We start from the raw sequence: 16,353 nt of genomic DNA, 5'->3' as shown, positions 1-16,353 counted from the left end.
TTTTGTTTTATGGCAGATTGCAACCGTGACTTTTGAAGGTGCATACCGCCACCTACTGTATCGAAGTATGTAACATGAGCTATAATTCGTTGGGACTACTTTATATATATATATATATATATATATATATATATATATATACTCTGATATATTCCTATGTTTATCAGATATTGAATAACTGCTTTCTGTGTATGTTTTACCCCATCTCCTCCTGTTGTGCCTAATAAACCTTCTAGGTTCCATTTCCTTCCTGGCTGACTTTTCTTTTGGTTTAGCCGCCTTATCCTCTCATCCCTATATTTCTTACAATATAACAGTACATGTTCTACATCTTCCTTGGATCCACATTCCACACATTCATTTGATTGACTTTTGCCCATTAAAAACAATGTTTTATTTAACCCCGTATGGTCAAACCACGTAGTCTGGTTATAACGCTCTCCTCTCCTGTTACCAGCAGTTGTTAAAGACAAAAATGTTGCATTGTGTTAAAAAGAAATCAAAATCACACACCAATATCTTTGACATGTTTCTGTATAAATGTAATTCTTAAATTCAATTACATTTATTTTTCTTAGAAACAAAAAATAAAATTGTACAGATGTGTGATTGTAGTGATTGAACTCAGATTTCTCTACATTGATAATGAATGCTTTGTTCTGTCCCCAACAATGAAAATCACAGAGAACAATAAATGGACACAATACCTTTATTATTGTTATTCATTTTACTTCACTCACACAATAAAGTTAAAACAGAATTTGGGTAACACTTTACAATAAGGTTCGTTAGTTAACTACATTAGTTAATATGAACTAATAATGAATAGCACATATACAGCATTTGTTCATCTTTGTTAATGTTATTTTCAACATTTACTAATACTTTATTAAAATCTTGTTAACATTAGTTAATGCACCGTGAACTAACATGAACAAACAATGAACAGCTGTATTTTCATGAGCTAACATTAACAAAGATGAACAAATGCAGTAACAAATGTATTGCTCATGGTTAGTGCATGTTAGTAAATACATTAACTAATGTTAACTAATGAACCTTATTGTAAAGTGTTACCAGAATTTGTAACAGGATGAAAAATGCTCTCAAATGTGCTCAGTAACAGAACCACAAGATAACCCGAGATGAATTATAAGTTACCATTAGATACCCTGATAACATGTTCAGGATCCATGTTGACCTAGAAAAACAGCCAAATGAAGTGAAGCTGAGATCTTAGTCCAAAGAGGAATAGTGGGGTGGACTAATAGAAACAGGACCAGTATACAAGTCTCCTGTATCGGCATCATTTTGGTCTACTTTGTGACCTGGTGAATGGCATGTGCAAGGTATCCCACATTTCCAGAGGTCACACCGGCAACGCTGATACGGCCATCTTTAGTCATGTAAACAGAGAACTCCTTTGTCAGACGTTCCACCTGAAACACAATACATAGTTTCCTACTATTAGAGCTTACACCAATATACAACATTTAGTTAAACACGCTACATTTAATTAATTGTACTATTTTTTGAGTATGTAAAGGGCTGTACCTGCTCAGGTTTGAGCCCAGTGAAGCAGAACATGCCGATTTGGTCAGTCACGTGTTGCCAGTTGTGAGTGGAGCCCTCATTCTTCAGATTATTCACCAGCATTTCTCTCATTTTAATAATACGGTCGGCCATTCCCTTCACTTCCTCCAGCCTACAGGAATACATTTATGTAAAAAATAAAAAATGGTATGAACCTCTAATATGTAGTGCAAGTTTTTCACACATTTGAGTGTGCAAGCATTTCTCACCATGTAGAACGCAGCTCTGGTGTTGTGAGGATCGTGGAAGCGATGCGTGCTCCATTCATGGGTGGGTTGGAGTAAATGGGGCGAATCAGGATCTTCAGCTGAGACTCCACTCTTTTAGCCTCCTCAGCATCTGCACATACCACTGTGAACCCTCCAACACGCTCACCTACAATGTAAGATTATGATTGTGTATGAACAACTGTCAGATAGTCTTTGGCAGATCCTTTAATGTACAACCATCTTAACTGCACTACTGTTAAAAAGTTTGGTATCCTCAGTATGTTTTTTTTTTTAATTACTTCTATTCAGAAAGGATAAAATTCATCAAAAGTGGCAGTAAAATACATTTATAATCCTAAAAAAAGCTTTCTGTTTCAAATAAATGCAGTTCTTTTTAACTCTAGTCATTTTCGCCCACAGGACTGCCGCATACTGGATGTTTTTCCCTTTTCAACACCATTCTTTGTAAACCCTAGAAATGGTTGTGCGTGAAAATCCCAGTAACTGAGCAGATGGTGAAATACTCAGACCGGCCCGTCTGGCACCAACAACCATGCCACACTCAATCACCTTTCTTTCCCATTCCGACATTCTCCAGTTCTCCCATTCTCCAGTTCAGGAGATTGTCTTGACCAGGACCACACCCCTAAATGCATTGAAGCAACTGCCATGTGATTGGTGTATATATATATATATATATATATACACACACACACACACAATATATACTCACCATAGAGACCCATGTTCTTCGCAAATGACTGAGACAGGAGGACGTTGTGGCCCTGCTCAATAAAATATCTCACAGCCCAGGCATCTCGATTAATATCTCCACTAGCAAAGCCCTGGTAAGCCATGTCAAAGAACACCAGAAGTTTCCTCTTCTGCAGAGAGAAAGTGGACAACAAGACAGTTAGGCAATGTCAGGACAACAGACTGAAGTGTCTAATCAGTTCCTATAGAATACATTTTATTTTCATGACTTTTGAAGTCATGCCTCTGTAAAATGAAAAATAAGGTAAGAAAGATAGAAACAAAAACACCACACACGTGTGCGCACCTTAATGAGGGCCGAAAGCTCCTTCCACTGCTCTGGTCGGGGGTCGACACCAGTGGGGTTATGAGCACAAGCATGCAGCATGATTACACTATGCTCTGGAATTTGCTGCAGGTAGAGAAAAATTATTAACATTCTGTGTATCTTAGAGAGATTCACATAATCATATCATAGTTTAGTCACATAATCATGTCAGTGGGGACTTTAACCAAAATTATGTGAAAAATAGAGCCAGAAAGGACAACATTTTTCTCCCTAAACATACACTACTGTTCAAAGGTTTGGGGTCAGAAATATTTTTTTCATGTTTAAAAACAAACAAAATGTTTCTTACGCTGACCAAGTCTGCATTTATTTGATTAAATATACAATGATGTTTTTATTATAATTTTATAAAACCATTTTAATTTTACATATTAAAAAAATGCTATTTATTCCTGTGATGCAAAGCTGAATTTTAGCATCATTACTCCAGTCTTCAGTGTCACATGATCCTTCAGAAATCATTCTAATATGATGATTTGGTGCTCAAGAAACATTTCTCATTTGGAAACAGTTGTGCCACTTAATTCATATTATTCACATGACGTCACACATTTATAAGACTGCCTACCTGGAGGGAAAAACAAGGCTATCCTCTATTGCCAAGTCTGAGCGAAGTATTAATTTCACTAGGAAGACAGTGATATTAAAAGACCAAATTCAATATACAACTTATTGATGATGCACACTACATACAGGCAAGCAGATTGATCCAGAATATAAAAGCAACACACTCTCGATTAGCGATTTTTTCAATAAATAAAAAGCAAAGAATACACTTAGTGTGATGTGTTCATATTCTGGGCTCATCATTAGAGTATATAGTGAATTTGATCCTTTAATATCACTGTTTTAGTACATCAAGGCACTTTAGGTGTTTTTCACATTAAGCGTTTTAGAATGTCCCGCTGTTTTTAATGATTGAAATATTGCAGCAAGTGTACTTGTCCTTCCTTACTGAAAATAAAAACAAAACCCCTTACTGAGCTAAAACTTTAAAGGGTAGTGTACTAATTATAGACTGTATGGGAAAGTGTGCTGTGAAGTACTGGCTCACCGAGATGTCATCAAGCGCTCCAGTGAAGTCAAAGCCGCAGGTAGCAGAATCATAGTAACGGTACGCCTTCAGCTGCATACCACCGTCACGGAAAATAGGGGTGTGGTTTCCCCAGGATGGCTTTGGCAAGTATACATCCTTTGTTCCCAAGTGGAACCTTGACTAATGGACAAAAGAAAAGGTGCATTTATTATTGCTTCTTCTAATATACATAATTGTACTGTTTGCCATCTGGGGTCCATTCTTCGTAACTTGCAAAATACATCTGATTTGACAGATCTTCTAATTGTGAAAAAACTGATCTCTGGCTAATTTGGTTCTTCAGACAGATTTGAATAAAAATTTAAAATATCTGGATTTAGTTGTCTGTACGTTCTTGTGTTCATTGGAAAGGGCACAAGAACACAATGAGCAATATAGCAAGGTAAATTACATCATATTAAAAAAATAACATCAAGCACCTGACGAAAAACTTGACAAATATCTGGACCTTTATAAGGAAACATGATTGCCAGTTATTTCCATTATTTCATGATTTCTAGTGGGCTATTTGTACAGGCTTTACATTTTTATTTCAATGGTGTAATAAGCTATTTTTTACGCAAAAGCATGAATTAAAGTTTGACAGCACAGCAGAAAGCATTTTTTACAAAGTTATCTGCATATCCTGCGCTGCATCCAGCCACTCCCATCACAGCTGCTCAAATTAATGCACGGCATAGACTAATTGTACATCATTTGTGTAAGACTCTTAAATAAAATTATTAGGTATTTATTCACTCACAAATAAATATCCAAATTAGTAAAACTGTCTGTGTCTATATTGTGCAAAACTACGCATTTTTAAATTATTATTATTATTATTCTTCCTGGTTCAAGGAACAATAGATCAAAGACCTGTTACTATGACAGCAACTCCGGGATGAGCTTAGATTAGAAGAACCTAACAATCCTGGATTACATCTAATCGTCAACAGTAAAATCCAGATAATGGAGTAATCCACGTACAAAGAACGGACCCCTGGCCTTGATATCCAATAATATCTCATTCTCCTTAACATGGAGATGCAAAACGTTTTGGCTGAAGGAATGAATGACACACCAGGAAGTTTGCTCCAATCCTTAGAGAACCAGTGCCTGAGATTGTCTGGACAGTGATGCTCTATATAGGAGAAAAACAGATGAAGTCTTTTGCTAAACAAGCATTAACATATTAGATAATAAATTATCCAAGATGTAAAAGTAAAAAGAATGAAAGACGCACTGGGAACTAGAGAGGCATACTCACCCTCTTGCTTTTGAGAACCTCACTGTCCGCCCCCAGTGCAAGCTCAGCACAAGCCTTACTAAAGTCACCCAGACCCCCAATGGGCAGATATTCTTTATCCAGCATCTTAGAGGCAATCAGAGCCTCTGCCTAAACAAAACAAACAAAAAAATGCTTAATTTAAAAATAATTACTCAATACATTAATAAAAGACTTCATCACAGTTGCATAGCTAAGGGTCATGAAAGTAACTGAAGGATACTGTTAATCAGAGACAGCCTCTCAAATCACTGAGTTCAGGGTGACACTGCAGAAATACAGAAAACCAAATGCACATGTACACACACATACACCAAAAACATCTGCACCCTTGAAAACTATTGGTCAATCACTGACAAGCCCCCTGAAATTTAACTTTTAAAAATCATTTAACTCTGAATCAAAGTTAACACCAGGGGCCTGTACCATGATGGTGGTTGAACAAAGTCAGTGTGCAGAATTAGTTTCGAGTTGACAAAACCAAACCAATCCGACCAGGTTTTGTTGCTTATCATCAACTTTCTCTGTCAACTCAGGCTTTGATCCTGGGGTGTGACATCAGTAGCGATCACATGCTGAGAAAGAGTGAAACTCCTTTAAAACTCATTGAAGTTAATTTCTCACAAGAGACATTAAGAATTTAAACAAATTTACACAGCAATAAGAAAATAGCGGTCTATGAAGTCTCGTTACTGTGTATCAGTGCAAGTAAAAGTTGTGAAGTTAGTTTACAGTAGATAAAGAGAGAATTGAACATTTAAGCTCACTGTAATTTGATTGCTTCTAAGGCGTATTATATTACCTTGCGGACACAGTTGAGAACATATGGTTTGCCATTGTCGTCCCTGTATGCCCCCACACCCAGGTTCATTTTCTTAGAGTTTGAGTCACGTTTGAAGGCTTCTGTCACCCCCAGGATGGGATCAGGTGGTCCCATCTGCACCTCAGTCCACCATGAGCTAAAATAAAACATACAAATCTGAGAATAGTGTTTAAACCAAAAATAACACTAACAACAACTATTCAGTCTTGCCTGTGGCAATTAAAATACATATAAATAATATACTATTTAATAATATACTATTTTAAATCTCAATGTATAGTGGCCAGTGAGAAATGTAATGTAATGTAAAAGACAGTAGGCCTTATATTACTTATATTTACTACAGCCCTTTTATTTTAACTATCAAATACGTGGACATGAGGCCATTGGTGTGGTATAATAAGTGGCTGCGTCTCTTTTACTGTAAACATAATATTGTACTAAATAAGAGTTATTTATCTTCGTTCATCATCAGCTCTGCTTTGCTCATAGACGGCTTTGCCCTCCAAGTGCAAAAGGACAGACTACCATGATGAATCCGGAAGCAACACAGCCAATCAGAAAGCTAAACCTGCTTGTTCCACCCAATGAGCGCACAGGAAACCTGTACGTACGGTCTCCTGGTGAGATCAAACATAGTTACGCACGCTATCGCGCTCATAAGAATGCGAGTCATTTATACAGCACACAAGAATAAAAAAGTATTGACCCATAAGCACAGTATTAAATGACGGACATCCCTTACCGAAAATTAATTTAGAGTAAGGAAATCAATGTTGAATTTCTTGCCTTTTCCGAGATGAAGGTCAGAGGGATGCTGAATGATCCTTTAGTAAACATGGTAGAGAAGAGCTGTACATTTTTGTGTGTTAAATACGATCCATTAGCAGCTAGAAATTGGCTTAAAGATGAAAATACAAAGCAGTCTACAATACAGATATCTTGCAACACCCACATGGTCTAATATCGTGAGCTGCAGTGTGTCATTCTACTGCATCAACTCCATGTGAACGGATGTGACAGTATACGCGCGTGACCGTGAACACAAATCTGATGGCGTGAGTTGTATTAATCAATTAGTATTATTTAATAGCATTATTGAAAAAAAAAACTATTTTCCATTCTGCATGTATTAAACCGCAACTTAAAGTAGTACAGTGCAATTCATTCTCGAAATGTAACATCACTGTCACAGAATAAGATTATTTTAAGGTTCCTTGCCTGGCTCGAGTAGGTAGGGCAGCCAAAGACGGCGTCAAACTCCCAACAGAGGATAAGAGCTTGGTAGTTTTGAGGAGAGCCATTGCTTTGCTGCTGCTGTTGCGGTGTCTCTCGGGTGAAGCGCAGACTCAGTGACTGGGGGAACGGGCACGCGGTTGTCGGCGTGCGTGAGTCTGGCGTGAGTGCGCGCTCGTATACGTGAGTGCCGCGTGACAGCTCCATCTAGCGGTGGATGATGATAAATACGGAATCATTGATTATTAGATTGTATCTCTGTATTCATCCTCCACCTCTAGATGTCATTAGACATAATCATTAGAACACAAGCTTTCAAATGGCTTTGACACATCGGACAATTTCCTTACAGAATTACATGAATCAGATCTAAATGTGGTTTATGATTATAAAATTGATCATCAGAAAAATTAAGAAGGCTAGTTAATCTGGATATTACAAGCAAAACAGTTGGATAGAACATCAAATATAGCCTATTAAAAATGAATTAGGACACATAAAAGGGAAAAAGGGATCTCATTTTCCCCATGAGTCGTAGGCTAATATTGATCCGACAATGGAACAAAATAAACGTTTTAAATTAAGTGGGAAATAGAACCATGTAAATTGTAAACAAAAGCATCTGCTTTCATACTAGTATTCAAATGCACTTTAAAACTTAGCTTGTTATCACAACCTGATATCCTAAGTCATATTCTAGCCAAATCACTATCTGATGTATTTGTGAAATAATGTGTTAAATATGGTATAATACTTCTAATAACACAGCGATTAATGAGTGGACAAAAGGATCTGGTGTCAAGCCAGTTGTGCCAGTCTGTGGAAAGCCTCTCATCACTGAGCATCATGGGAACTGCACTTTGCTGATTCGAATCTTACCTCACAGGTCTTTCAATGTAGCTTTAGGAAGAAACCCAAAGCACATCAACTAGTCACAGGGATACTAAACCTGAAGGGTCAGTTCTTGGACCCCTCCTCTCCTCCATATATTCGTATACATTACTGGGACCTAGGCTACAGGCAGAATGCTGGAGACACACAGCTTTACTTTTCATTTCAAGCAAACGATCTGGTAGCCGTACGGATCTTGGAGTGCCTGAGGACATCTCGGAATGGATGAAAGAGCATCACCTGCGATCACCAGAAATCTAGAGGTAATCTTGATGACCAAGCTGACATTTAGAGATCAAATTGATTGCATAGATCATAGATTGCAATAACTGAATTTTAAAAAAGAACATCTTAACCAAGTTTTGTTTCTATATTGTCTCTATATAGGGGAACAAAACTGGAAGGATATCTACCTAAACAATTATTTTCCATTAGTTTGAGTTGGACAAGCATTAAAAATGACTTCATAAATCTATCCATTTAATTTAAATTGTATTAGTTCAAATTCAGTTGGATCAACTCAATTACTTTCATTGCATGAATCTATGAGTTACACATATTTATTGGATAGAAATCCTCAATCAGGTATTTTATTTTTTGAGTGTTGTCACTTATTACAACATTTTGTGTTTCAAAACTAAAGTTACAATTTTAAGGCAGCAAAAACATGTACTTTTTCAAGCAGAAACAACATTACAGTGTAGATGCAGCTGAAATAGATATGATTACATTCAGGTATTTAAAACATAAAAGTACAATGTAAAAACATGTAACTTTATCCACTACAGTAAAGACCTGGGTGTTATACTAGACCGCAACTTGTCTTTCGAAAATCATATTTCATATGTTACAAGAGCAGCCTTTTTCCACCTAAGAAACATTGCTAAGCTACGTAAGCTACGTAGTATGTTTCTGATGCAGAAAAGTTAGTTCATGCATTCATGACCTCAAGGCTAGATTACTGTAATGCTTTATTAGCTGGTTGTCCTGCATCCTCAATAAACAAGCTACAGTTAGTGCAAAATGCAGCTGCTAGAGTTCATACTAGGTCAAGAAAATATGATCATATAACACCGATTTTCATCTCTACACTGGTTACCTATTAAGTTCCACATCAATTACAAAGTACTACTACCGACCTATAAAGCCCTAAATGGTTTAGCTCCTATGTATTTAATGGACCTTCTATCGCCCTACAATCCACCGCGTTCTTTAGGATCACTAAATTTGAGGCTTCTGGTCATTCCTAGGATATCTAAGTCCACTAAAGGAGGGAGGGCGTTCTCGCATGTAGCTCGAAAACTTTGGAATAGCCTTCCCCATATGGTTCGAAGCTCTGGCTCGCTGTCACAGTTTAAAATTAGATTAAAGACGCATCTCTTTAGCCAAGCATTCACATAATTACCTTTCATTCCTCTGTTGAATCAGATCGAATGCATTTAATACTATAAAACTTAAAGGAGTCTGTAGGTTATTTTTATAGGTTGCATAGTATAGTCATTACGTTCCTGTGTATATTGCGTGAATGATGGGTGGTTGGGTAGAAATTGTATTTTGCGGTAGTGATTGATATGCCATACGGAACCGTTGCCACTGACCCTGCATTACCACGATGTGGTAGGGGGGCGTGGTTTTAGCGGCGTCTGTAGTGAGAGACGAGTCAAGGAGCTGCGCGGTGAGTAAGTGGGTCAAGTGCAGATGATGAACACCTGTGTCTGATTGCAGTGATTGGAGTGGGGAGACCGATAAAAGCCACGCAGTGGGAGAGGATGGGAGAGAGAGAACTGGCTGGAACGCGTGCTGTGGACCGAGAACCGAGAAGCGGGAAAGGGGAAGAGAACCTTGAAGTTGTTCGTTGTGGAAAGAGTTTGTGAATGAAGTTGCCGTAGCTGTGCTACGGTGAACGTGCTGTGTGCACACCGTTTGTTTTGTGAGAATCTGAGTAAATAAAAATTAAGTACGAGTTCCAGTCCCGCCGACCCTGTCTCCTTCTTCACCCTCAACAGAACTTGTTACACACGACAGTGGGGCTCGACAGCTTTAGTCAAACGGGTTGGCGCGTTTGGAGTTTGTGAGATTGTGTTTTTTAACATCTACTCCCATGTAATGGAAATTATTATGAACATCAGCTATGCTAATTATTTCCCATCTGCCTTTCTGCTGTTGTCTCGGGACGCTAGTCCTGAGAAAAATGGTGTTCGTCAGCTCCAGTGTGTATCCAGCCTCACACGGAGACTTCAGATGCCCCAACACCTGCGATGAGACGACTAAACGCCTGTGAAGAGACAACTCAACACCTGCGATGAGACGACTCAACGCTGGCGATTTGTTAAGCCCTTAATATTACATGATTAACTAAATGTATTTTTCCATGTACTTTTCTGTAATGCACGTTCTGTAAAGCTGCTTTGAAACAATATAAAGCACTATACAAATAAACTTGAATTGAATTGAATGTTGAGATGGGATTAGTCTAAATCTTCTCAAGACAGCTGCTGAGTCACACTGTATTATTGTCATTTGTGGAAGTCAGTGTGTTTATGCATATTGTCTGAAAAAAAGAAAAATGTCTGTTTTAAAGAGCTCTTATGATTTCTGAACTATTTCCACACAGGATATAAATGACACTTTTTTTTTTTATAAATGAAACTTTTTTTATTAACGAAAAATATGAGCATGTTACAAATATTACAGTATTTAAGAAAATACAACAAAAGGGGGATTAATGTAGATCTACATAAAGAAATTTAAACATTTAAACATTTTCAGAGTTTTAACTGATTTGCTTCATATAAAATCGAACTGAGTCAATATAAAGCTCCATTTCTTTCTTAAAGGTACAATATGTAGGATTTCAGTGGCCAATGTTACATATTTTGTTTAGTTGATTACTTATAATATCCCCAATGTTTCCAACTATTTGTAAATCGTGAGAAAATGAGCGATTTTAACAAAGGAAACGGGACGTGTGAGCAGGGGTGAGGAGTCGCCAGTCAATGGCGTCATATCCGCATATTGGTTTCCGCTCGTATTGCCATAGTAACCATGGTGACAGACGTGAACATCTGGGTTATGCCTAGCAGGACGCTCATACTGTTGTTGTTTTGTTCAAACATTATGAACCATTACAAGCAGACTTTGAGACAAAAAGAAAAAGGACTAAAATGAAATTCTAAATCTTTTGAGTTGCTGAGAGCTCCACGTTCAAGACTAACTTCAACTTGACAGAGACGAGAGTGTTGCATGCACTTTATTAGACAGGTGAGCAAATGTACATAAAACTAATCAATGTAATTTAGTACAACATGATGAAATGTTTGAATATGATCAGTACTGTATGTTATTCTAATGTTGATCTAGCTTACTTAGTCTCATACAGCCAACACACAACCTAACTAACAACATTCAACACACTCAAATTCCGTTTAGTGTGATAGTGTAACTGTTAGAGCAAGTGAAACAGCGTTGCGTTACCTCAAGTTTCATTCGTCTAATAGGCTAAACTGACTGGGTGAGTATTAATACAGCACTTGTGTGTAATTCGGTAAAATTAAATGTCCTTATCCATCACACAACTTTATCCATCACACACAACAATATAGTATGGGTGGGGACCATTGTTGAATATTAAGTCTTTTCTGATGTCTATACAGATTTCAGGAGATATTGCATCAAACACACAGTCCATTTCGCATAGTCCCCTGGTGTTACAGGAATCTTATGTGCCAAATACTCATTTAAATTAAATAACTGATCCACGTACCAATAATGCCACAATATCTCAAAAACAATGATTTATGTTTATATTCTTATTATTCCTTATATAATAGCCTATGTGGTGAAAAGTTGTGTTTGAAAATCGAGGACCATAAAAAGGCCTGGCAATGAAATTCTGATAATTTGACCGGTATGTCACTGTTATGTTGTTAGAAAAGCGTATGGGAAGGTATAAAGTTCCAAATGGATTTCTAACAACCTGACTAGCCATTGTAGCCAATTTACTTTAAATGTATTATTTAACGTTTCAAAATCCAAAAAATGTAACTCACCAGTTTTATATGAATTCATAATAGCCTAATTGTTTTGTAATGTATTTTGTTTTTGATGATTGATGTAATTTACTTTTTGTTTTTTCAACAATAGGATTGAAATTTAGAAAACACCTCTTGTGTAAATGACACTCAACTTGAAAGGTTTGAATGATGGGTGATTGAGCATGACGTCACACGATTAGAGGCGCACCAAAAAGGTTGTCATAGTCAGGTGATGTTTAGGTTGAATTCCGCCCGCTGATTGTCTTAGACGATGGTAGCCTTCCAGGTGGCACTCGTCCGTACGAGGGGCTGAACATGAAGGCTACCAGCAGTCACAACTGTCTGAGACTCTGTGTACTATCGTGTTTGTTTGTACTGCACATATCTACGCGCGTGGCCGGAAACATGTCTTCTCCGTCACATTTTGGCGTCACCACCAGCAGAGAAGTTCGTCGAAATCGACACCCAAAACAGAGGAACTCTTATTTTAAACCTCTCCTTGAAAGACAAACTGAAGATGAAGGTATGCGTCTGATGTTAAATCTGTACAAGATAGCGGCGGATGCAGATGGACGACCAAAGCAGCTCAGGTTATTTGGATCCAACACTATAAGGCTGCTCAAAGCGTCCACCGCAGAAAAGCACTTTCTCCCAACCTCAAATGGTAAAGCACACTATCTTATCTCACACAAGTACGTCATCTAGCCATTCTTTTGTCCTTATTTGCACCCTTAAACCTAAATTCTATCGCATCTATCGTTCAATTAAGAACATTCACCGTCAATGGAAACTTCCATTGCAAAGTTCTTTATAGTGAGAAAGATTATTAAAACATTCACTCTAGTCTACACTCTTAAAGGTATAGTTTATCCAAAACTGAAAACTGTGTTATTACTTACCCACTCCCAAGTTGTTCCAAACCTGTATGAGTTTCTCTCTTCTGTTAAACACAAAAGAAGGTCATTTTAAAGAATGTTGTTCACTAGACAGTTGACATTGATTTCCATTGTAGAGAATAGAGTAAATGATGGCAAAAGTTAAATTTTGTTTGGGGATCTGTGACTTTAAAAAGTTTTTTATTGGCATCTAATGTTCCATGAAGGTCATAAACATTTATGGAAACTCCACAAAAGGTTATTTATTGTGGAGAAGGGTTCTTTAGGTTTTGAAAGTCTTCTTAGTCAAAAAGTTCTGTTCGCTGAAAGGTTCTTTGATTTTTCTTGCTTATTCACCTGCCCTGTAAAGCGACTTTGAGTTTGAAAAAAACGCTATACAAATTCAATTTATTATTGTTATTATTAAATGATTAACCAAAAGCCACTCTTTTATGACATTACTTTGAAAACCTCCTTTTGGAAACTTTAATTTTAAGAGTGAAGTAAGAATAAAATGGTTCTTTTAAGAACTGTTTACAGAATGGTCTTTATATGGCATTGCTGTGGGGAAACAAAAAAAACTCTGCTGGAACCTGTATTTTTAAGAGTGTGCTGTACACATCAGCCCTTTAAGTATTATAATAACTATGTGTATTTTTGAAATCTAGGCTGATTGTCTGATTATTTATTTTCATTTTCTCTCTCCTATCTGTAAATCCTACTGGACTAGACCTTCAGTATAACTACACAGTGAAATATGAACTGAAAAACCTCTTGTTGAACAAACTGGTGAAGGCATCTTTTATGCACCTGAGGTCTCCTGTGTCATCCCATCATCCTTTTATTTGTGAGGCAAGAGTCACGTCTCTACAAGATCTTCCTGAAGGTGACCATGTCACTATGGGTCCTCGAAGCTTGTGGACTGAATCGGATGTTACAAACCATGTGTCTGAGTCAAAAGATGGTCAGGTATCCCTCTTAGCCCATTATCGATGCATTAAATCAAAGCACGCCAGGTCCACACATCGAAAATGCTTCCCACCTCAACACCACCTTCGAGCTCCTGTTTTGCTGCTCTTCTTAGACGAGGACAAGCAACCTGTGGAATGGGGGAAGTACTTCACGCCCCTTTCCCGCCCCAGGACCCGCCGATCTCAGGAGTCTAGGAGCATCGTCTCTGACATCCCCAACTACAAGCACGGGTCGAACAGCGTGGCCAAAAACCAGTGCAAGCTGCACTCCTACCACGTGACCTTTAAAGATTTAGGTTGGGACCATTGGATCATTGCACCCCACAAGTACAACCCTCGTTACTGTATGGGAGACTGCCCTCGTATCCTGACTTACGGCTACAATTCGCCCAACCACGCAATCATGCAGACTTTAATCAGCGAGCTTGGTGTGTCAGATATCCCGATGCCCTCGTGCGTTCCTTATAAATACAAACCTATCAGTGTGCTGATGATGGAGAAGGATGGAAACATAGTTTATAAAGAATATGAAGATATGATTGCAGACTCCTGCACCTGCAGATGACTTTGGGCTTGGGGTCAGATCAGGAAAATAATTGAATGGTGCTAAAGGACCATGTGAATTTGTACCAGCACAATTGAAGAACTCAGCCGAAAGCAATGGTTATAATGGGTTTGATTTGCCTGTTGCCATTGCTTGCGCATTACTCAGAACATTCACACAGCGAGGTTTGTGTTAGACTTGAACTGTGGAGAGTGATCAATTCAGTCTCACCTCTCACAGTACAGACTTTTTAGGCATCTAGGTAGGAATAACTGGATTCTGATTGGTGAATGAGTGACTTTCATGTAATATTTCTTTTGTGCTTACTCTTGTCTATTATGCATGTTCTTTATTTCTGTCTGGTATGTATTAATGTGACATCTTTTGCAATGTATTTATGGAGGGGGAATGAAATAGGAGAATTTTGGCACTTTATTGAAAAAAGGAAAATGGAGGAGGAAAAAAAGAAGAAGCACAAAGAGCCCTGTCGGTTGACTTGGGCCATAGAGTTGTTGCTGTTTCTCTTGTCTGCTGCATTTGTATCCTCTGTCTGAAGGCACAGATTTGACAAAGCAAGTGGAGACAAAAAGCAGAGGCTAATTTTGCACAACCCCAGTGAGGACATTCAGTAAGTGTTTAAATGAGACTTTCATAGATGTATTTCTTATAAAGGAGAAATGTCCATGCACCTAAATGAATGTTTTAATGTTATATTGAAAGATGTTGAAATAAAGTAGTTATTTTGTTAAAAAAAAAAGAAAAAAAGGAAGAAAGCAAGCAAACGTATAAATATGCTTGTTGTGTGGTCCTTTGATTCTCTTTTGTTTGGTATTTCTCTTATTGTTAGATTTGTTCAGCAAGCAAAAGTGTATTTTTTTTTTGTTTTGTGGTCCTTTGATTCTCTTTTGTTTGGTATTTCTCTTATTGTTAGATTTGTTCAGCAAGCAATCGTATAAATATGCTTGTTGTGTGGTCTTTTGATTCTCTTTTGTTTGGTATTTCTATAGATTTGGTCAGCAAGCAAACGTATAAATATGCTTGTGTGGTCTTTTGATTCTCTTTTGTTTGGTATTTTTCTTATGTTTAGATTTGTTCAGCAAACAAACGTATAAATAAGCTTGTTGTGTGGTCCTTTGATTCTTTTTTGCTTGGTATTTCTCTTATTGTTAGTTTTGTTCAGCAAGCAAAAGTATAATTTTTGTTTTTGTTTAATAGTCCTTTCATTTTCTTTTGTTTGGTATTTCTCTTATTGTTAGATTTGGTCAGCAAGCAAACGTATAAATATGCTTGTGTGGTCCTTTGATTCTCTTTTGTTTGGTATTCAGGTCAGCAAGCAAAAGTATATTTTTTTGTTTTATAGTCCTTTGATTCCCTTTTGTTTGGTATTTCCTTATTGTTAGATTTGTTCAGCAAGCAAACGTATAAATATGCTTGTGTGGTCCTTTGATTCTCTTTTGTTTGGTATTTCTCTTATGTTTAGATTTGGTCAGCAAGCAAACATTTTTTGTATAGTCCTTTGATTCCCTTTTGTTTGGTATTTCCTTATTGTTAGATTTGTTCAGCAAGCAAGCGTATAAATATGCTTGTTGTGTGGTCCTTTGATTCTCTTTTGTTTGGTATTTCTCTTATAGATTTGGTCAGCAAGCAATCATATAAGTACGCTTGTTGTGTGGTTCTTTGATTCTCTTTTGTTTGGTATTTCTCTTATGTTTAGA

At 37.4% G+C, this 16,353-nt stretch overlaps 2 protein-coding genes and 1 long non-coding RNA gene across 5 annotated transcripts; 2 read left to right on the top strand and 1 right to left on the bottom strand.

Annotated features, from left to right (window-relative positions):
* Positions 1-695: 695 nt before the first annotated feature.
* On the bottom strand, positions 696-7,468 carry got2b (glutamic-oxaloacetic transaminase 2b, mitochondrial). 2 transcript variants are annotated; one of them, XM_039668785.2, is made up of 10 exons: positions 7,309-7,468; positions 6,067-6,223; positions 5,247-5,375; positions 5,061-5,120; positions 3,959-4,120; positions 2,863-2,967; positions 2,536-2,686; positions 1,803-1,968; positions 1,555-1,705; positions 696-1,439 (listed from the first exon to the last, which is right to left on the bottom strand). In XM_039668785.2, the coding sequence occupies exons 1-10, from the start codon at positions 7,389-7,391 to the stop codon at positions 1,317-1,319; spliced, it is 1,287 nt and encodes a 428-aa protein (XP_039524719.1). In that variant the 5' UTR covers positions 7,392-7,468; the 3' UTR covers positions 696-1,316. The 2 variants fall into 2 exon arrangements, with proteins under 2 accessions (XP_039524719.1, XP_039524720.1); XM_039668786.2 differs by lacking the exon at positions 7,309-7,468 and adding an exon at positions 6,877-7,048.
* Positions 7,078-10,797, top strand: LOC148998420 (uncharacterized). Of its 2 annotated transcripts, none has more exons than XR_016155209.1 (4): positions 7,078-7,145; positions 8,210-8,279; positions 8,385-8,477; positions 10,395-10,797. It is a non-coding gene; the product is annotated as an uncharacterized LOC148998420 (long non-coding RNA). The 2 variants fall into 2 exon arrangements; XR_016155210.1 differs by lacking the exon at positions 10,395-10,797 and adding an exon at positions 9,940-10,042.
* A 1,621-nt stretch (positions 10,798-12,418) lies between these two features.
* bmp15 (bone morphogenetic protein 15) lies at positions 12,419-15,379 on the top strand. The gene is made up of 2 exons (XM_039668772.2): positions 12,419-12,912; positions 13,854-15,379. Exons 1-2 carry the CDS (start codon positions 12,564-12,566, stop codon positions 14,657-14,659), a joined length of 1,155 nt encoding a protein of 384 aa, XP_039524706.2. The 5' UTR covers positions 12,419-12,563; the 3' UTR covers positions 14,660-15,379.
* Positions 15,380-16,353: the final 974 nt, after the last annotated feature.

Source organism: Pimephales promelas, chromosome 1 (genome assembly GCF_988280905.1).
Source record: "Pimephales promelas chromosome 1, fPimPro1.hap1.1, whole genome shotgun sequence".
NCBI lineage: Eukaryota > Metazoa > Chordata > Actinopteri > Cypriniformes > Leuciscidae > Pimephales > Pimephales promelas.
This window is presented reverse-complemented; position numbering and strand designations above follow the sequence as displayed.